Source organism: Triplophysa dalaica, chromosome 3 (genome assembly GCF_015846415.1).
Source record: "Triplophysa dalaica isolate WHDGS20190420 chromosome 3, ASM1584641v1, whole genome shotgun sequence".
NCBI lineage: Eukaryota > Metazoa > Chordata > Actinopteri > Cypriniformes > Nemacheilidae > Triplophysa > Triplophysa dalaica.
The window spans coordinates 2,533,525-2,555,551 of NC_079544.1; the positions used below are offsets into that span (position 1 = coordinate 2,533,525).

General features: G+C 40.8%; 1 protein-coding gene across 1 annotated transcript; it reads left to right on the plus strand.

Moving 5' to 3' along the window:
- The first annotated feature begins 412 nt into the window (after positions 1 to 412).
- On the plus strand, positions 413 to 22,027 carry LOC130417982 (NACHT, LRR and PYD domains-containing protein 12-like). Its single transcript, XM_056743879.1, is given in 13 exon segments — positions 413 to 516; positions 3,233 to 3,270; positions 3,380 to 3,418; positions 4,124 to 4,228; positions 4,373 to 4,430; positions 8,077 to 8,281; positions 8,705 to 8,889; positions 8,891 to 10,458; positions 11,589 to 11,762; positions 12,919 to 13,092; positions 18,298 to 18,471; positions 19,405 to 19,578; positions 21,667 to 22,027. Coding segments are annotated over 12 exon segments (3,057 nt in total). The 5' UTR covers positions 413 to 516; positions 3,233 to 3,247; the 3' UTR covers positions 21,845 to 22,027.

The following is a 22,027-nucleotide window of genomic DNA, read 5'->3' on the forward strand; positions in this document are numbered from 1 at the left end:
ACTGACTACCAACCTACTCGGTGTAGAGGCAAACTCCTCCCTCTCGTGACGTGATATAACGCGATGTTGAAAAAACGTTTTTTGAAGACTGTCTTCCTCTATTAAATTTTCATTTTATAAAAAAATGACCTTGTAAGATGCAAGATGAAGTCCCAGTGAGTGAACCGGAAGTTGGCATCGTTTTTACTTCCGTATTTCAAATAATAAAAGGAGTGGGCGTGGTTTGCGTTTTCACTGCGAATTGATTGGATGCGTAATAACAGCTGTTGAATTGATTTTCATTAGACGGATATTTGAAGGGGAGGAGTTAACGGAAGCCGTCTAGTTTACGTCATTTCAGATGGATAGTCATTTCAGGGCGGAAGTGCCCATTTCAGATTTTAGATTTAGATTTCAGGTACATGACTTTTAAAAGGCTCCTCCTCCACAGGTGACGTTACAGGACAAAGTGAAACTATTACAGCAGGAGCCAGACTACAACTACAAGAACATAAATCACATTTCGAGATAAATACAGTGAGCATCTCAAATCTCATATCGATTATTCAATGTTACTATAATTTAGTTCACATCAATTTATTGGTTTTAAGAATATAATAAATGTGTTATATTTGAAATCAGGAAGTGTGTTTAAAACAAAAAACATTAACATGTAATATTGTAACATGCTACTATAAACAAACGTCATAGCTATTTTGCCCATAGCTTTTATGTAGCCTTGTCAGGTGTTTAGTTTAGTTTTGTGGTTTTATTTTTTATGTTTTTGTTTGAAACTGTTTTGTACTACATTTTTGGCCAACTGGTTATTGTGTGAAAGGGTTTGAGAGAGAGAGAGAGAGAGAGAGAGAGAGAGAACATAATAACATGCATGATTACAATTAATACATTTCAACATGTCGCAAACGAGGCAAAACACACAAGAATGATAACAATGTAGACCTAACAACAAGTAAGACAAGTACTGCTATCATTGAAGAAAGATCTTCATGTTAAAGGTAAAGTTGGAGATGAAGGGGTGAGATTAGTTCAGCATACAGCCATGTAACAGAATTGTGGCGGAATGGAAAGTAATTTAAAGGAACAATACGGCGTTATTAGGAGGATATATTGACGGAAATGCAATATAATATACAAAACTATTTCTTCAGAGGTACGACCTTACATAATGATTGGTTAGGACCAATTACAAAAAATGATACATTGTAACTTTGAAACGAACCAAAATGCAGTCACATGACAACACAAGGAACTTACATCCCGCAGTTGCGTGTTCTGCTGGCGGAGTTTCTTTACCTGCTCCCGGCACTGTTCCACAGATCTATTAAACCCCCTTTCCATTAGTTGTTTGCTAAGCCATGAAAATATGTTGCTGTTCGTGTGTTTTCGAAAGTTGGGATGTAATAGGAATGTGCTCGAATGTTCAAATATTCGATCTGCAATAACTATTCACAAATTACAAAATGCCATTCGAATATTTTTCATAAGAATGTTTCACCACAGGGATGTTACCGCTACAGAAAACCTTAGAGTTGTCACGTCTTATTTAATGCTTCTTCCAATTCAACTGTAATGATTTTATAATATAAAGAAAATATAAAAAATAAACGTATGTGCTCCTAAATCTTTGTTCACTCAGATCGCAAAGCTAGTTTAACTATTTTAAGTTTACACACCGGATGCGTGTTATGCTCGGCTCACAATTAAAATGTTTAAAAACTGGTGAGACACAGAGTTAGTTAACATTACTTACATAATAAGGTATACAAATACAAACGTAATATTAGATGATTAACAATAATTAATTTATTACCATAACTTGTTCGGAGCGGCTGTTTTTGGTCAATTCATATTCGTTCTTTAAAAATATATGAAATAATGCTAATTTCAACATCTTTAAACATGAACATGTACATTTCACTGCCACTAATATTAATCAATTTGGCCATAGCATAAGACTGGCACCTTTTCCCAAATCTAAAGCCAGAATTTTCCTTTTAAGAAGTTCAACTAGGGGTCGTCGCCTTCAAGTTACAGCCTGTGAATAAATGTGCTCGGTCGCGCATTTAACAGGGAAACAAGCATTACAATGGAGTCTTTTTGTGGGGTAAATTTTAGGATCTGAACAGTCGGCATGGAGGTATCAAGCCCTTTACTTTATTTACTATCAACATTATAAACAATAAAGGCAGATATTCTTGACAGATGGATTTTTTTTCCGCTGTCAGCTTGTTAACCGGCTGAGGAACGTTCACCAGAGTAAAATAGACCTATATGCTTGTTTTTCTTATCAAGAACATGAAACAAAATAAAAAAGATAACCATATATCACAGACTGCAGAATACATTGCGTTTTGTTTTGTGTGTTTTCTTCTGGTATTTTACCGTTCCGACAGGTTTAAGTGCAGTTTTTATGTATTTTTCTATTGTGTCCTTTTTTTCAACATTAACATCTCAAATGTTCGAATATGAAATTATTGAAAAATGCCCATCCCTAGGATGGAATATGGTCATCAGACAAATTTCTTTGAGGCTTTCTATGAGGCTCTGCACCTCTTCAAAACTCCACGAGCTGCCATGTAGTGCAAACTGTCAACAAATACTATTCCTCACTCCATAATAACTGGTTTAGCTCAGAAAAGTGCTGTAGGCCTACTATTTGCATTTGGGTCTGTTCGAGATCGTATCACGTTCTCACCACAAACGAACCGCTCCAGGGTTCCGTACCGAGACCACCTTTTAAAGGGGACGCTTATTTGGTCTGCTTTTGGTGCGCACCGATTGCTGAATTCACACCTGCCCAAACGTACCGCCCCAACAAGAAAAACGAACTCTAGTGCGATTCGACCGTACTAAATGAGTCAGGTGAGAAAGCACTCATACAGAGCGGCCCTACATACATTGAATACGCCGCCATGCTTTGTACGGCAGCCCTAAACGGACAAACAACTCTACAAATCGCCTTTCCTCTCCACTGCGGTATAGTTGTGAAACTGATCGCGGATGATGTGATCCGTACGGATCGTGCTCCCCGGTTTGGTAACTGAAAGTTAATTCATTGCTGGCACAGTTAACGCTTCGACCTCTCTCTCTCTCTCTCTCTCTCTCTCTCGTTTGATTTTAATGTTTGTTCCATTGATTAACAATTACGAAGTTGATGCATTGCTTTTGGATCCTCTTTCCTCCTGGCTTCCATTGTTACAAGATGACATAACACAAAGTATTTTGTTTGCAGATAGAAGTGTTCACTATGTTTTCCAGACAGATAAAGAAGTAAGATCATTTAAGGATTTAAAAAAAACAAAAGTTTTCAGAACACTGTAAAAATGTATGACAGTTTTGACCATTTTCATCGAATAAAACATGATCACTCACTTTCTAGAATATGGAGACAATCAGAAAACACAGCTGGACAACCAAGGTAAATGTGTAATTTATTTTATTTGTGTTTTTGCCCAGGACCACAAATGTATTAAATCTTCTACACTGAACCTTACACACACTCTTAGTCATGTTAGTATTTTCACCCCAATAAAATGGTGTCAGGCTAGTTATTTATATATTCCGCTGTAGTGTGTCAGTGGGAAATATCAGTTTACACTTCCATTTGACATTTTTTAATAATCCAGTGAAATTTTTGTATCCGTAAAAAGTCTGACGACAGCCGGTTGTCCACAAAGAGATCTTCATCATCATCGTCATTATCATCATCGTCAAGTCTGTTTTTTATTAAAAAAACTGAGACATAGACCTGTGGCTTGAATAAACATGCAAAGCTGCAGTACTGCGAACACCGAAAATAATGTCTGTTTTATTTATTTAACTACATCGAAATATGTAAATAACTACGTTAAAAGTATTTTAATGGGTAAAAATACTAACGATCCTAAGACTTTTGGACAGTGCTGTAAACCTCCAGCCTGAACTTGTATGAAAAACGTACGATTACTAGATTGTTTTTTAAAATACTGACGTTCTGGAGAGCTGTGAATTAACTACAAACTATGGGCAAAAATTGCTTTCATATTTGTCATGTGAGCCTGCAGAAGAAACAATTCATCCATTTGATCTAATTTGGTCATTTAGTCAGTAAATTTGGTTGGCCCTCTGTTTAATGCTGTTTCAGTTTGACTCATGAAGAATCTCCTGAATCCAGCTGTGTGTCCATGAAGAGTGATGAATCAATGGATAAACCAGTTAACATCAGTTCGGGAGATTGTGCCGAAGTGAGGTGAGGACTGTCTGGTGGTTTTAGACGAATAAATCACTTCATTAGTCTGTATTCTCTGATTTGGTGAATATCTCTAATGATGTCCACATAATCATCTTTTCACTACTGACAAATACCCACTTTTCATGAATTGTTAAATTACAGCAACACAACAGATGCCTCAAATCCCTTCAAAAAGAAGCAACTGGATTCTGTTTTCCAGGTAGGAGTGTTAAAGGATCTACTGCTGCAGACTGTAATGGTGGAGAGCATTATGATGATAACGAAAAGAGCAATCCAAAACCAATCTGACAGCTTAATACACATTGCTGGGGTGTAGACAGGGCTGTGAAGAGATAGGTGTAGGGTGGGACAAACACTCTCATTTGTAATTAAAAGCATCCGCTTGAAAGAATAAATATTAGTGTTGGGCCGTTAACGGCGTTAACGCCGTTAACGCAGTGAGACTATTATCGCGCGTTAAAAAAATTGTCGCCGTTAATCTATTCTCAAAGTTGGGTTGGGAGCTGGGTCTATACTACGCAAGCTATGATGACTTTCACCTGATATTTTAGCGCGGATGTATACCAGCTTAACTGCACTGTACGGGGCGAGAACGAGATTTTTCAACTCGCGTGATTCGCGGAAGCAGAAGCAGCCTCATCATCTCATGACCAGGGCTTCATTCGCGTCCTTAGCGCAGCCTCATCATCTCATGACCAGGGCTTCATTCGCGTCCTTAGCGCAGCCTCATCATCTCATGACCAGGGCTTCATTCGCGTCCTTAGCGCAGCCTCATCATCTCATGACCAGGGCTTCATTCGCGTCCTTAGCGCAGCCTCATCATCTCATGACCAGGGCTTCATTCGCGCGATTCGCGCAGCAAGTAGGTCTATTGGCTCTTTTCATTAACATATAAATCACTCGCGCTTGACGCGCCATTCGCGTTTGGTCGGAACACAACATAACGTTACTGTGAAATTACCTCATCAAACGTGACGTGCTAACATGGATGCAGCTACGAAGCCGCCGGGTTTGCTTCAGGGAATATTAATTTTTAAGAAGCTTCCCAATAGAAACATCGACAAGACTAAGGTTGTTTGCAGCTTGTGCAATGCGGAATTGGTTTAAAAAAAACACTTTCTCTCAACAGGTAGCGGTCTAGCTTTAGTTGAAACCAGTAACTTTGTATTGAGATCTAATGTATTATGGCTCCTGTATGACATATCGCTTGTTGCTCCCTCACTCTTTGTAAGTCGCTTTGGATAAAAGCGTCTGCTAAATGACTAAATGTAAATGTACTATAGGAGCTCTTCCAGTCTCAAGTACCACCTAAATGGAAATCATCCCTTAGCTAATGCGGAAGTAAACACAAGTTCATCTTATTGAACATAATTTAATTTTCATCACCAATTATCATAGTAGAACAGCTTTCTGAAGCAGTTTGTGATGCATTTTGGAAACAGGAGATGAGCCCCTGGTCTAATGCGCCACCTGGCTTGAGAAACCCGTTCTAAAAGACTTACTTTTAGTCATTATTTGGGTAGCACACATATTCTGAGTGCCTTCGGCAGAATTGAAATGAGCCATTTTAATCTAGATTAATCTAGATTAATTTTGGAATTAATCTAGATTAATCTAGATTAAAAAAATAAATATACATTTAATCCACAGATCATAAGCCATTGAAATTGGTTAATAAATAGAAATGTTATTGTGGTCTCATACAAGTTTACAGTTCCCAACCAATTTCAATTTTTTACTTATATACTCGAAACTTACTTAGAATTTCAATAGCTTAAACAATGTGAGCCGCCGCCTTCAGGTCGCCGAGGTCCCATCTGCTCCCCAGCTGCCACGCCTCTCCCGCCACTGCTCCGGCACCCCCTCCTCAGACGGCCCCCCGTGGCCGGAGAACATTGCGGAGGAGAGCATCGACTCACCGTCAGCAGCGGCTCTGAAGGGGACAGCCCAGGGAGACCCAGGAATTCGGGCATGACTCCAGCCACAACACCACTGTTGAGTCGCACTGAGACAGTTCCGGTCCCATCTCACTCATATCCAGAGCAACCTCAACAGCTGATGCACTTTCTCGGCAGGTCACTCTCTGCGGAGAGTGCCAACTCCACCACTGCGCTGTCCAGCTCATTTGGGAGCAGTTCGGGCAGACCCTGCTCCGGTACTTCCTGGCAGAGGCATCCCTCAGCACGGACGCCTTAGCGCACAGCTGACCGTGGGACTAACTGAAGTACCCCTCCTCCCCCCAATGGGCCTCCTTGGTCAGGTCCTGTGGATGGTCAGAGAAGGGGGATCAAGTCCTGTTAGTTGCGGCCTATTGGCCCAACCAGACTCTGTTCTCAGAGTTGATGCTTCTGACGATGACTCCCCCCTGGCCGATTCCCCTGGTGAAGGACCTTTTTTCTCAGGGGAATGGCATGGTCTGGCACCAGAGACCAGACCTCTGGAACCTCATGTCTGGACGGTACGAGTAGATGCTGAGTGACCTGCCTCCCACAATCATGAGCACAATCACTCAGGCAAGAGCTCCAGCCTCTAGGCAACTGAATGCCTTCAACTTGTGCCTCTTCTCGACCTGGTGTTCTTACCAGATTTGTGCGATCTATGTCGTGCTGTCCTTCCTCCATGACAGGTTAGACAGGTTAGGATGTCCCTGCATCACACTTGTAGACAGTAAGTCTCTCGGACAGCACGGCCTGGTCATCACATTCCTGTGGGGTGCGAGGAGGAAGAATCCTACCCTCAGCACTCCGTACCTTCTTGGGACCTCAATGGGGTTCTTGTTGGCCTGGGAAGGGCCCCATTTGAGCCTCAACGAGAAGCCGCTCTACCCTATCTCACGATGAAGACGGTTCTCCTTGTGGCACTCGCTTCCATCAAGAGGGTAAGGGATCTGCATGCACTCTCTGTGTCCATTAAGTGACTAGAGTTTGGTCCCGTGTGACCCCTCACGTGTATTCACTCTGGCATCCCGGTCCCAAGATCACCCGTGCCCACTAGAAATGTGAACTCAATCCACCCAGGGTGTAGCCTCCTCGTGGACACTGGCTCAGGGCACCTCTCTGGCAAACATCTGCAGAGCTGCGGGTTGGGCTATGAACAACACTAAGAAATTCTAGAACCTTCGTGTAGAGCCCTATTTATGCCCGCGTCGTGCAGTAAGAATGGTGGTCGGCTGGGTGTACACCTGCTAAAAACATTCTCCCCTTCATCAGGTAAGTCAGTGCGCTATTCCTCATTCCCTACTTCCCACAACGGACGAAGTACTAGCATCCAATCAATCACTAAGCACTTTTCTGGTTTACAAGCCGGGTGGAGCGGCCCTGTATTCCCAGCCCAGTATAGGTAAAGTTTCCCTCACAAGGTGAACCCCAATAGCTGAGCTCCAAATGTAGTGACTCCCCCCTTGGGTCCACCTCTTCTGTGCACCTCTTGGAAGGTACTATGTTACTGTATATGCTTCTAGTTAAGTATAGAAGAGAAGGGCTTCTGCCTCAAATGTTCTTGCTCATTATTTTGTGTTTGAACTGACTGCCATTCACACTTAATGAAGAAGTATTTGTCGTTTTTCCCAGAGCATTTTATTTAGACACAAAAATACGTAAATATTATATATAACATTAACACAATATTGCTCAAATGAAATGTCAATATGAATTAGTGCATACTCAATTTCATATACTGTGTTTATATAATGTGCTTGAGTATATTTTGTCATCTCATCTCAGAAGGCTTCTTACCTGAATGTGTTTGTGCACCTGTTGTGAATCCTGCTGAAATTGTGCATTAGAACACTTTATGCGGACATTAATAATTCAGTTCAACCCTGTGGGTTTAAATAATGATTTCAGGAGCTTGAGCACAAGCTCATCTCTTTGATGAAGAAAGAGCTGAAGATCTTCAAGAGTCTACTGAGTCCAGATTACCCATCATGCTCTGAGAGAGAAGAGGAGGATGATGAAGATCAGATCAGAGTCAGAGAGATGTTTCTGAAGATCACACTGAACGTCCTGAAGAAGATGAAGCAGACAGACCTCGCTAACGAACTACAGACCAGTAAGAGCTCTCAGTCATGTGACTATTACATCACTTTACCTTCAGACGAACAGACACAGTGTCTGTATTTACTGATGATTATTAGTGAAAACACATTTACAGTTAATACATCAACAGAATAGAACCATGAAGCTTTTTGTTTTCATCTAATGTCATGATCATCAAACTCTTAAGACAATCTTAAATATGATGACAAATTAAATCAAATGTTTCCTTGGTTTAAAATGTATAGCAACATATTTAAATTATGTATTCAAATATTTAAATATTGTATTGAATAAAGAAACAATGTACATTTAGTACTGTATATTTTTGTGTATTGATCCCAGGGATCTTAACATTACATTTGTTTTACATTTTAAAGTATTTTCAAAATAAGTGTAGTTTTATTTGTGCATAAAGTATATTTCTGTGGTTTATCAGAACTTGCCCCTGTATGCATGAAGAAACACAAATCCAGACTTAAAGAGCAATTCCAGAGAATGAATGAAGGAATCTCAGCTCAAGGAAGCTCAACACTTGTGAATGAGATCTACACAGAGCTGTACATCACAGAGGGAGGGAGTGAAGACATCAATAATGAACATGAGGTGAGACAGATTGAGACAGTCATCCAGAAGATCAGAGACACAAGAAACACAAATCAAATGTAATGACATCTTTAAAGTCTCACCTGAACAAAACAAACCCATGAGAAGTGTGCTGACTAAAGGAGTCGCTGGAATTGGAAAAACAGTCTCTGTGCAGAAGTTCATTCTGGACTGGACTGAAGAAAAAACAAATCAAGATCTTCACTTCATATTTCCACTTCCTTTCAGAGAACTGAATCTGATCAAACAGAAAAATATCAGTCTGATGGATCTTCTTCATCAGTTCTTCACAGATACAAAAGATCTGAGATCAACAGACTTTGATGATTATAAAGTTGTGTTTATCTTTGATGGTCTTGATGAGTGTCGTCTTCCTCTAGATTTCTCAAAGAATCCGAGTTTGTTTGATGTCAGAGAATCAGCGTCAGTGGATGTGCTGCTGACAAACCTCATCAAGGGGAATCTGCTTCCTTCTGCTCTGATCTGGATCACCTCTCGACCAGCAGCAGCCAATCAGATTCCGCCTGAGTGTGTTGATCTGATCACAGATGTACGAGGATTCAATGACCCTCAGAAGGACGAGTATTTCAGGAAGAGAATCAATGATGAGAGTCTGGCCAACAGAATCATCACACACATGAAATCATCCAGAAGTCTGTACATCATGTGTCACATCCCAGTCTTCTGCTGGATTTCAGCCACTGTTCTCCAGAGAATGTTGAGTGAAGCAGAGAGTCAAGCACAGATCCCCAAGACTCTCACTCAAATGTTCACACACTTCATGATGTTTCAGATCAAACTGAAGAGTCAGAAGTATGATGGGAAATGTGACGTAGATCTTCAGCAGGCTAGAAAGAGTCTTGAGTCACTGGGAAATCTGGCTTTTCAACAGCTGGAGAAAGGGAACCTGATCTTCTATGAGGAGGATCTGAGAGAGTGTGACATTGATGTCAGAGAAGCGTCAGTGTACTCAGGAGTTTGTACTCAGATCTTCAGAGAGGAGTTTGGACTGAACCTGGGGAAGGTGTTCAGCTTTGTGCATCTGAGCGTTCAGGAGTTTATCGCCGCTTTATTCAAGTTTTTATTTTCGATTCAAGATAAAGAAAACAAGACAAGTGTGATTGATTTACTGAAGCGTGAAGTGGACAAGGCCTTACAGAGTGAGAACGGACACCTGGATCTTTATCTCAGGTTTCTTCTGGGTCTTTCACTGGAGTCCAGTCAGACAATCTTACGAGATCTGATGACACAGAGAGGAAGAAGCTCTGACAGTAAACAGGAAATAGTCGAGTACATTAAGATGAAGATCAGAGAGAATCTCTCTCCAGAGAAATCCATCAATCTGTTTCACTGTCTGAATGAACTCAATGATCATTCTCTAGTGCAGGAAGTACAAACATATGTGAACAGAGGATATAACTGTAGTCTGTCTGGAGTCCGTCTCTCTCCTGCTCAGTGGTCGGCTCTGGCATTTGTGTTACTGAACTCAGAAGAGGAGCTGAATGAGTTTATACTGAGTAAATATGATCGATCAGATGAATGTCTTCTGAGGCTTCTGCCAGTTATCAAAGCATCCAGAAAAGCTGAGTGAGTCATTTAAATGCAGTTTAACCTAAATATTTAACATGAAATTTAGCATGTAATTTGAATATAAGTACAAGAAGAGGGATGTATATATACGCGTCGCTTACCTCTTGACATTTTTGTAGCATCTGACCCTGCCAAAGATGAGTCCTTCATCTTTTCAGAAGCTCCTCCACAATCTGTTGGCCCAATGAGTGATTCCCTTCCAGCTGGCATCCCTGTTAAGCACTTGTCTTTGTCGCTGATTCCTCTCCACGCCAAGACACCAAGGCCCACCATATTCCTCCGCATCAGTTTCCACGCCGGCCCATCCAGAAAAATTGACAGTTAAAGCATTGAGAAAAGCACTGTTAAACTCAGACAAAAATAAAACCGAGAAACATGACCCATAGGTCTCTATCTAGTCTACTAACCTTTCTTCTTTAGCCTCCATCTCATTCACTCAAGTGAGAAAGGCACAAGATCTTGCATCTTGCTGGTTGTCGCTCTCCTTCTGAGCAGTGCTGGGTCCTCCGCCTGCGTCTTAACGCGGTGGTAAACCATCAGCAAGCCTAAGACATGCCCAACATCCCCATTAGGCTCACTCCCCCATTTGCTCAACATCACTTATCACATTTATCTGTGGAAATAGTACACACTCCATTCGTGGACCTTGCTCTGTCCATTCCCTTCAAACTGCCCGCTCACGTTCAGAGGCTGTGCAGGGTAATATTATGCCTGGTCAAAGGGCTTCTCCCTTTGAAAAACTTGTTAAGCCAGAATGTAAGAGCACACCCATTTGTCCTGTTGCGGGGTTTACTAGTCCAATGCTGTGAGCTTTTTTGTCTCAAGCACCCATTGGAGGAGCTTTTGTAACCTCATCCCTGTGCATTCTGAAAAATATTACCAGAGATCTGATGGCACTGCCTAATTTAATGCATAGTTAAGTTAGATTTTTTTTTTTAATGGGTCAGAGATTAGCACTGTTGCTACACAGCGAGGAGGTCCCCGGAAACATACTGTAAGTTAATGCAGTTAATTTAGCAGTACGTTTTTTAGTCGGTATTATGTTTCTGGATCTATCTACAATGGCTTTAAATGTGACTTAACCAATCATTATAAATTAATACATTGATTTGTTGTTTCTTTCTCAGTATGAGTGGCTGTCATCTTACAGAGGAAAGTTGTGCTGCACTGGCATCAGTTCTTAGCTCAAACTCCACAAGTCTGACAGAACTGAACCTGAGTCATAATAAACTGAAGGATTCAGGAGTGAAGCTGCTCTCTGATGGACTGAAGAATACAAACTGTAAACTGAAGATATTACAGTAAGACAATGTATTGTATCATGTAAATTGGATGGGGCTCCTCTTCAAAAATCTTATATCTTAAATCTTGGCTCAAAGGGGTTGTTTGCATTCTGGGCTTGAGACTGATTGCTTTTGCTCTGGTTCACTTTAAAGCTGATGGAGAATATGTGAGCAAGCACACCATGCACATAAATCACCACTTTCTCTCTGGAATCGGCTATAATCAGACTTTCCTCTTTAAGTGAAGATTCTGAGACCCGCTGTTCTTAGGGTAGCTAGCCCAGCATCCGCACACAGACAACACGTGGGAACACATGGGCCGAAGCTTTTATTAAATCTGAGTGAGACTGGTGTAGGGAGCTGTGCAGTGACACTGCTTGTACACTTTTTCTCACAGAAGAGAAGTTCTCTCTCATAAACAAATGTAGTGCATTTGTTTGCTTTTACAGTGTTTCTTGTGTTTTGGGGAACACATGGGCCAAAGCAAGATGCACCAGTGACGCGTCGCTTTTCAAAAACAGGGACACCTGACAGATTAAGCCACAGTCCGCGCTCTCTGACCACAGAGAGAGCCATAAATAGCCCACAAACTTGGACTGCTTGCCGGGCAGAGAAAGGAGAAAGGCAGCGGAAGAAACCACTGAGAAGTTAAGGACGACAGGATGGAGACCCCATAATCTGAACCGAGGAGGGCTGCACCATCCTCGACCCCGGAGCCGGACACTTGGTCGATACAGTCGGCCCAGCTGAGGAAGATCGCACTGCGGGAGGTCCCAGGGCACGCAACAGCATCGCCATTTTCGCCATCAGACTCAGAAAATCCCAACTCGCTCTGTTTTCGGTCACCTTAGTCTGTGGCGCAGGAGTTTAGCAGGGTGCACCGGCAACGGCTACAATTTACGGGGAAATCGATAGCTTCCTGAGTGTGTTAGGGACGCATGAAAACGACACAGAAGGGATGGGAATCCCTTGCGGCAATGAGACCACCACATACGGCCGGGCAGTCACGTGATCCCGGGAGCTGCCAGAGCCAATGTATACAGCCACATGACATAAAAAAGTGGAAAAGACGGGTGAAGGCGGGTGACCTAACGAAAAGTGAACTTTAAAAAGGACAGAAGTCTAACTTTTCTTATTAAAATTACATTGTAATATCATTTTTCTCTCTCTGCAGGCTGTCAAGCTGCAGTATTGGAGAAGAAGGTTGTGAAGCTCTGGCTTCTGCTCTGAGATCAAACCCCTCACATCTGACACAACTCAATCTGTGCAGAAATGATCCAGGAGATTCGGGAGTGACGCAGCTTTCTGATCTACTGAAGGATCCACAATGTAAACTGGAGAAATTAAAGTAAGAAAATTCCTAAACCAGCACTAGTCAATGGTCCTGGTGGAGGGCCAGTGTCTTGAATATTTTAGCTCCAAACCTAATCCAATCAGGTGCATTGCTAGGGTTGAAAGGGATTGAGGGGATTAGCCCCATATGAATATGATTGATTTACCCACCATTTTATTATTCTTGCTTTACAAAAAAGGCACTTACACAATGCAACCTATGTTTACGCAAGATGATATATCTTAAAAAAAATTAATGAATAAATGAATGAATAAATTAGGGATTTATATAGCGCTTTAATGTGTATTCTTGTACACCCAAAGGGCATGAGCTGAACGCAGAAACTTCTCTCGCTGATTTATTAGTTTGAACAGAGCATACAACAGTGTATATGTACAGTTAGGTACATACATATTTGGACAAAAAAGCATTTTTTGTTATTTTAGCTGTGTATCAAAGTGTATTAAAGTTACATTTTTGTAATGGATAAGGTCTTAAAGTGCACACTCTCAGCTTTATTTTGAGTGTATTCACATCCAGATTAGCTGAAGGCTTTAGCGATTACAGCAGTTTAATATTAAGATCCCCCTTTTTTCAAAGGACCAAAAGTAACTTGACAGATGAATCAAAAGCTGTTTTATTCACAGGTATGGGCTTTTCCTTAAATAATTTCTTCATAAATTAAGCATGTTAAAGGTCTGGAGATGATTCTATGTGTGGTGTTTGCATTTGGAAGCTTTTGCTGTGAACCCACATCATGAGGATCAGGGAGGTCTCGATGCAAATGGAACAGACCAAAGTTAGATTTCAAAAACACAACAAATCCATCAGGAAGATGCCAGGAACATTAAGAGCGGCCAAATCAACAATTTGGTACATTCTGAGAATAAAAATCACACCGCTGTTGCTGTCAGCAACAAAACAAGGTGTCCATATGAGATAAAAGTATTGAATGATGATGTTATACTCTCCATGAAAAATGTCCTTCTGTCCATATATTTATGGATCTAGCTGTAAACTGTATATTCCCTTAACGACATATCCTAAGTATTTGTAACTTAGTCATTGCGATGACTAAGCAACGTTTATGTTTAGAAGCTGATGACTAAAGTGTGAGTTTCATATTATGGTAGAACATATCTATAAGATGAAACTTTGTTAGAATGCTGTGCAGCTGGTTTGAAGTAATTTGATCCGGGCTGGTTCCAAATGCTTAAGTGCACATGCGTGCTACAAATTATTTACAACTTCCCCCTATATTAAATAACAATTGATAAAAAATATTTTAGGCCAGGAAATAACATATAGATTTGAGCTATAAAATTTGGTTGCAACTGTTTCAAATCGTGCTTAAATTGTTTCAAAGCCTTCACATGAATAAGTGGGTGAGTATATAAAGTATCGCTAGACAAAGGATGACAAAAAAATGGTGTAGTGGAGTAGGCGGGGCGAGACTGTGGTTCGAGACCGGTGCGCGCCCCGCCTACTCCACTATAAACGGGTTCTGCGTTAATTGCCATAAATATTTTATTTCCGAATATTTTATTTTTTACGTTAACAGCCCTAGATAAAATCAAACTTGCACCATAGAGTGATGTAGTTCTATGCGCCACTCGCTTATAATATAGCAACACATTTGCGAAGGAAAACAGGAAGGAGCAGCAGCAGTAAATAGCCTGGAAGTCACAATAGAGACCGAGCTACTTAAACCTTTCCTGCTAAAAAGACAATAGAGCTCTGCCCAAAACACAACAGAACATTTAATTAATCTAATTATAATGGGAATTGTATTGGTTTTATTGGAAACAATAATGGTGTCTTCTGGTATGTGTTGGATTCTATTGTTATGGTGATGTCTAAAATATTTTACAGATTATTTTATGCAGAATATACAGAATGGGGGGAGACGCTAGATCTTTATATGTGTTTACAGTGGACCATGCAAAGGTTCAGAACCACTGCTCTAAATTAAGTCATTTCAGCATGCCAAACTTTTGTCATGGAATCGCCAGGCTTTCACACCACTCCCTCACTCCGCTCATAATCCCCTGATTATCCCCGGACAGGATAAGTCTTATTTTCCAAATGTTGTAGAGGATGAATCTACAGGACCGGGTGGTAAGGCCAACATGATCTGTGAAGAATAACTGATCATCGATTACCACTCCCAGGTTTCTGGCAGCTCTGGAAGGTGTGATGGTTGATAAGCCCAGTTGAATAGAGAAGTTGTGATGAATCTTCGGGTCGACCTGGATTTCAAGCAGTCCTGTTTTTGGAAGATTCAGCTGCAGGTGATGGTCCTTCATTCATAGCGAAAGGTCACTCATTAATGCTAAAATGCATGCAGAAACACAGACAAAAAGTCAGATCATCAGGCTGAAATGACAGGTGGAGTTGTGTATAGCAGTAAAAGGAAAGCCATGTTTTCGAATGACAGAACCTAGGGATGTCATGTCATGTATACGGAAAAGAGGAACGGTCCAAGCATTGAGCCCTGAGGCACCACTGTATTGAGATTTTTGGACTAAGAGAACTCTCCAGGATACTCTAGATTACCTGCCTGTCAGGTAAGACTTGAACCATTGACAGATAATTTAGAGGCTGCTCTTGCCAGTCTCAGGGCTTAAATGACCGAGAACAGCGCAGTGGAATGATCGCTCTTGAAACCAGACTGGTCGCTGTCCAGGATGTTGTTCTGCGTGAGAAAGGAGGAGTGCTGGTGAAATACAACAACCTCAAGAGTTTTGGCCATTAAGGGGATGAGAGATACCGGTATGTAGTGGATTTCCTCAGTAGCGGGGTTATACGGAGATGGTGGTCTAGTGGGTTAAACCACTGAACTGGTAAATCAAAAGGTTGCTGTTTTGATCCCAGAAGCCACCACCAGTGTATCCTTGAGCAAGACACTTTACTCCACGTTGCTCCAGGGGGATTGTCCCTGTAATAAGTGCACTGTAAGTCGCTTTGGATAAAAGCGTCTGACAAATGCCTAAATGTAAATGTAAATGTTATACGGGCCTCCATGAAGACTGTGGGAAAAGTACCAGTGGTGAGAGAAGAGTTGATAATGTGGTTCAGAGCAGCCGATTCTGGAGATGGCCTGGAGGAGATGAGTGCCAGGTAGTCGGGTGGTTAGAAATATGACCTTTGAACCGTCATCTTAAGATAGGAGAGAGATAGAGGGGAGTGAGCATGTGTAAGGGGGTTGGGCGTGTTCAAGAGGCGGTGGTGCAGATAATTGACTGCGGATGGTGGATGTTTTCTTTACCAAGAAAGACGCAAAACCATCAGCTGATAAGTCCGAAGGAGGAGAGGGGGCATACAGGCAAAGAAGAGTCAGGCTAGTTGTTGATTTTTGCGTGGTAGTACTGAGTTTTCGCAGAGGAGACATCAGCAGAGAAAGAAGAGAGGAGAGACTGATTGAGACAGAGGTCAGTAGGGTCTTTAGATTTGCGCCACTTTCTCTCAGCAGACCTGAGTGTTGGTGCGATGCTCAGAGAAAACATCAGATAACCAGGGGGTGGTAGGGGATGCACGGGCTGGCCTAGATGTAAGAGGGCATAGGCTGTCTAAACAAAAAGGTAGTGTTGAGCAAAGAGTGTCTGTGGCATGGTTAGTATTCAACAGAGGGATCTGTTCAGAGGGAGGGAGCATGGCGGGGACTGCAGAGGATAAGCAGGAGGGAGAGAGTGGTGGAATATCCACCTCTTTTGGCAGCAAGTTTTCCCCTGCTGTTTCCCGGCTACCGTATCTACTCACTGCCTGGCGTCGTCGCATCACAGATGGACTCTCTATTGAGCTGTTCTTTCTTGGAAATTTCCTGTTGTACAGCTCCTTGAAATATTTACAGAAGGCACAAAACAGCAACTGTGTTGTTCTGTGAGGTCTTGGATTTCTTCCACACGGGTTCCAACAAATACTGGCAAGAGTTGGACTGCAGCGAAGTGATAACAGTAGTGGGGTCAGTCGACAAAGGTCAATTCTGTTTTAAGGACTGTTTTGAGCAAGTTGAGCGGTATGTTTAGTACATACAGTAGGCACAGTGGTTCAGTTTGAATGTTTTCATCATGCTACACATGATCTTGTCAGTATAAAATAACATCTACTTACCCATCCATTTGAGGCAACTGATTCAAATTTGTTTGTTCAGAGGCGCTGCAGAAAATGTGTATTTCTCTTATTTCTTATTTTTGTCTTTGGAAGGGCTTGAGTTGTAGAGAGGGGAGAAAATGTGACGTAAGGTTAGTAGTAAGTCTTCACGCTCAGTCCAAGTTTTCAGTCTTTGGGCAAGTGCAGATCATTGCATTCACATTTTTTGTCCACAACTGCTGTACAATAATCTTGGCTCATTTTGTGTTAGGAACAAGGTAACTCAATGGGTCAAACTGACTGGCAGAAATCTCTATTTGTGCTACTTAGAACTGTGGGTCTATTACTGAGAAGCTCTGGTAATTATAACGTTACCCCATCTACCCGGGTAAAACTAATCTTGTCCGAATAGGGCTTAATGGCATGGTATTTGAAGGAGATGTGTCAGTCTGCTGGTTTCAGGAAAACTCCAGCTTGGATTTTTATATATTTGTTAATTCTTGGAAAATCCAGAGTTCCGTACTGTCAAAGAGAGGTACAGAGGTGACTTATTATTAAGACTGTATTGCTTGGACCGTCAGCCAGGATGTTCCGGATTCTGTCCACAAACTATTTCGCTTCTTGTCCACATAGTTCAACAGAATAGAGAGCTATGAGCATAAACAGTAGCTTTTTTTTACAAACTTTGATGCAAAACCTACCATACAAATCTAATTTCAAATGGCAATGTCGTGCATGTTCATGTGCACTCCATTTTGGGGGGAATTATTGCTTCTGGTTTAAACATTTTAATTCACAGAAATCCTTCTCTCAAAAAATGTCTGTCCATTTTTGTCAAATCTGAAACGCAATCATTTAAATAGAAAATTTGTGCATATTTCTGATGAGGTCTGGACTAATCATCAGGGGTTTAGTAAATTATAAACTAATTCAATATATAGGTAAAAATACAGTCTCCGAGAGTTTTGTATTTCAACTTTTCACTGTAATTGTCACATCCATAACACTGGAATTGCCTAAATACATCATTATCATGGCACTGTAATCATGATACAGTATTGTTTAATTTGAATAATAACCAAATCAACCTATTATGACATTGATTTATCTATTTTTTTTCTCTCTCTGTAGCCTATATCAGTGCAGTATTGGAGCTGAAGGTTGTGGTTATCTGGCTTCAGCTCTGAAATCAAACCCCTCACATCTGAGAGAATTGAACCTGAGCTATAATAAACCCGGAGATTCAGGAGTGAAGCTGCTCTCTGATCTACTGAATGATCCACACTGTCAACTACAGACACTACTGTGAGTTATTTATTTACTGTTTTTAAAATAGATAATATTGTGAGTTATTTATTTACTATTTAATTAATATTTTCTAATTACTTTTTTAAATATCTGTTGAAAAATTGTGAACATTTGTGTCAATTTCGCAAGAAAATGTCATTATTTATTTTATTTTATTTTTTGCAGTTGTGATTTTTTGTTCTCTCTTGGGTGAAAATCCCAAAACATGTGCTAAAGTAAGAAAGGCAATCGTTTAATACCGAAAGTCGACCCACATTTGCAAAAACAAAATTGTTTAAAGTGGTTTAAAGGGGTGATATTGTGGGATCTCTCTTTGTTAACTTTAGTAAGTTGGCAATTTAGCTGTTTGGTCATAAAGATCTGCAAAGTTACGATGCAGAAATCCCTTTTTTAAGGACTGTAGTAAACAGCTCGTGGGGACTACAATTATCTTCTTCCCAGGTTAGTGACATCACAAACCCCTAAATTTACATAAAGCCTGCCTACAGAAACACACAATAAAGGGGGCGAGCACATGTTGAGCTGCTTTAGAGAAGAAAAATGCTGCATTCGTCACTGGAATTTATGACATGATTGTGTCATTTGCCGAAACAACAACCTCATTCACTCGGGCTGAGGGATAATTGAAGTTAAACATTACAGCTAATAAAGTTGTAAATATTTATATTTATTTTAAACAAATGCATCGATTTCCTTTAGACTGCCTTTATTAACCCCATTAACTCACTCCCATTCTAATTTTGTTTTGCCTCTGAAATATCCCTTTAAGTCAAACTCACCAGACTACGCTACTGAGAGGGTTTTGATGTTATTATGATTCATAATTTAATAAAATTGATTCTCATTATAAATCCATTCATACTTTTAGATATCTGCGTGTGATAATAAAATCTGTTGTTTAACACAGTTTTCTTGTTATTTCTCTCTCAGTTTGAGTGCATGCAATCTCACAGAGAAAAGTTGTTCATCACTGGCGTCAGTTCTCATCTCAAACTCTGCAAGCCTAAGAGAACTAAACCTGAGTTACAATAAGTTGCAGAGTTCAGGAGTGAAGCTGCTCTCTACTGGACTGAAGAATGCAAATTGTAAACTAGAGACATTACAGTAAGACAATCCTTAAATGTATACTGTTTATAAGGTTTGTATTTGTAACACCTGCTCCTTGCCTTTACTGATGCTTATCACTTTCTTTTAGGGCATCTAAACCTCCAAAAAAAAAAAATTTATGACTCATGATGCCTATTATTTTGAGCCAATTCAGTCCCGAGGACTGGTTTGTCACCATATATCTGAATTCCAGAATCAAGCAAGGCCAGGCCTTAACGGTCAAATGTATTCAAAAGGTTTTGGAGCCGATAGCAGTCGCTCCCAATATTATACTCTTCTACACATGAGGCTTGTACAACGGTTGCTCAGAACCAAGGGGTTTTGTCCTTTTTAGGGGAAATCCAGTCTGTGGGGTTAAAGGGCAAAGGGCTTTTTTTCCCTGTCAATGTAAAATGTATTCTAAATTCCTATCGCTCAGAGTGATGTTCATTCCTGAAGACGGTAATGGAGAGCAGACATCCTGCGAAGGAAGGTGCTAAGGAGAATGGAAACTCCATCTTCAGACAGTGGAGTTTATGTTGAGAACATTCGGGCGTTCAGGAATCAATTTGCATATCTAGAAATGATGCATTGACTGTTTATGGTTCCTTCTTAGACATCCAGTGTCATTAGGGTTGGATGTGATGCTACAGTGATTTTGGACCTCATAGGTCTCTTGCAGTTCCTATAAGACCAATTCTCTGCTGGTGTTTCTCCCTCTAGTCTTAATATTTTATGTGGGCGCCATTGTTGCCTTTCATCTCTGGGTCTATGGGGAGCTTATAACTTGTTTCTTTAGTGGCACTTTGAGGATGAGGCATGCAATACATGTTAGAGTTTTGGCCTGGGGTTTTTGAAGGGATTTCCCTGGCACTCTTGTCCTGAACAGTGCTTGACATGTTGTCAATCACTAGTAGTAAGTAGTATGGCGCAGTGTGTGTTTCGTTCCCCAGTGTCATCATATGGTATGGTATAGTATTGAGTAATGAGGGAATGTCTCAACTGTAACCCTGGTTCCTAAGAAGGGAATGAGACTTTCTCTTTGCCATTCTTTATTATGTCCATATCGACTTGTTTTAGTTCCAGCTAATACTTTGTAGACGCTCCCTAGGGTGCTTAGGCTATTTCTCTATAATCTTGGCACATCTAGGCACTGAGATTTTTGCCCATCAAGGCAAAACTGCTCCACTTACTTCATGTATGTTGGGTTCCTCTCTTCATGTTTGTTTGCAGTATGCTTTGGGTCATTGTCATGCTGGAAGAACCTTCACCAATAGTCTCTGGCACACAGGTTTCCCTCAAGAATTTCCTCATCCATCATTCCTTCAGTTCTGACCCATTTCCCAGTCCCTGCCAAAGAAAAACATAGCTTGAGGCTGCCACTGCCATGTCTCAATGTGGGGATAGTGTTCTGTGGGTAATGACAGGTCCAAATTAGATACAAAATTTTAGCCTCATCTGACCACAATACCATCTTCCTCATGTTTGGTGAACGGCAAACGTGTTTCTGGTCACTTTTTTGTCCACTTTTCCATAAAGGTCAGCACTGGGGAATGTATGGCTCAAACAAGTGTGGTGGACAGAAACACCAGTCCACTGTGGAACCCCTCAGGCTTTGCTTTGTTGCCTCTCTGATTAATGCCTTGTTTGCCCAGTCCGTGAGTTTTGGTGGATGGCCCACGCTTGGCTAGTTTGTTCTGGTGGTTAAATTTTTGCTAGGTTTACAATATTTTTGTATTGTTTTCCCACTTGAACGCATTACATGTCGTCATAATGAAGCCCCACTGGATGGCACAAGTCTCACAGGTTCTCATAAAGTTAAACAAAGACCCAAAACAAAGACCTTCGACATGAATTACAAAACACTTCAAAATAAAAGACATGACAAAAACAAGTCAACACAGAACTCCTACAAAGATCCTAAACGTTGACTGTCTGTCAGTCTGTTTACACCACGAGCCAAGATCTCATCATTTCTTTGTGCAACACAAATCTTATGTAAATGCAGGATTGTGGCGAGACTGAGTTTGTTTTTATTACATTTAAACAATAAACAATTTAAGCTATGTTATAAAAATGTATCATTTTATTTTCTTCTTTCTGCAGTCTGGATAACTGCAGTATTGGATCTGAAGGTTGTGTTGCTCTGGCTTCGGCTCTGAGATCAAACCCCTCACATCTGAGAGAACTCAAATTGAACTATAATAATCCAGGAGATTCAGGAGTGAAGCTGCTCTATGATCTACTGAAGGATCCACACTGTAAACTAGAGACACTACAATGAGTTTTTAACTTACTGTTTGTATTATAATTTTGTTTTTATTTTCAGTAACTAAATATATGCATTTCCAAGTCTAAAAGTGTGGGGAATAAGCAACTGTTCAATTTAAAGGAAAAGATCCGGTGGTTAGTGTGGATACAGTTGTTAACATGTGATAGAACAAAAATAAACCATCTTTCACATTCA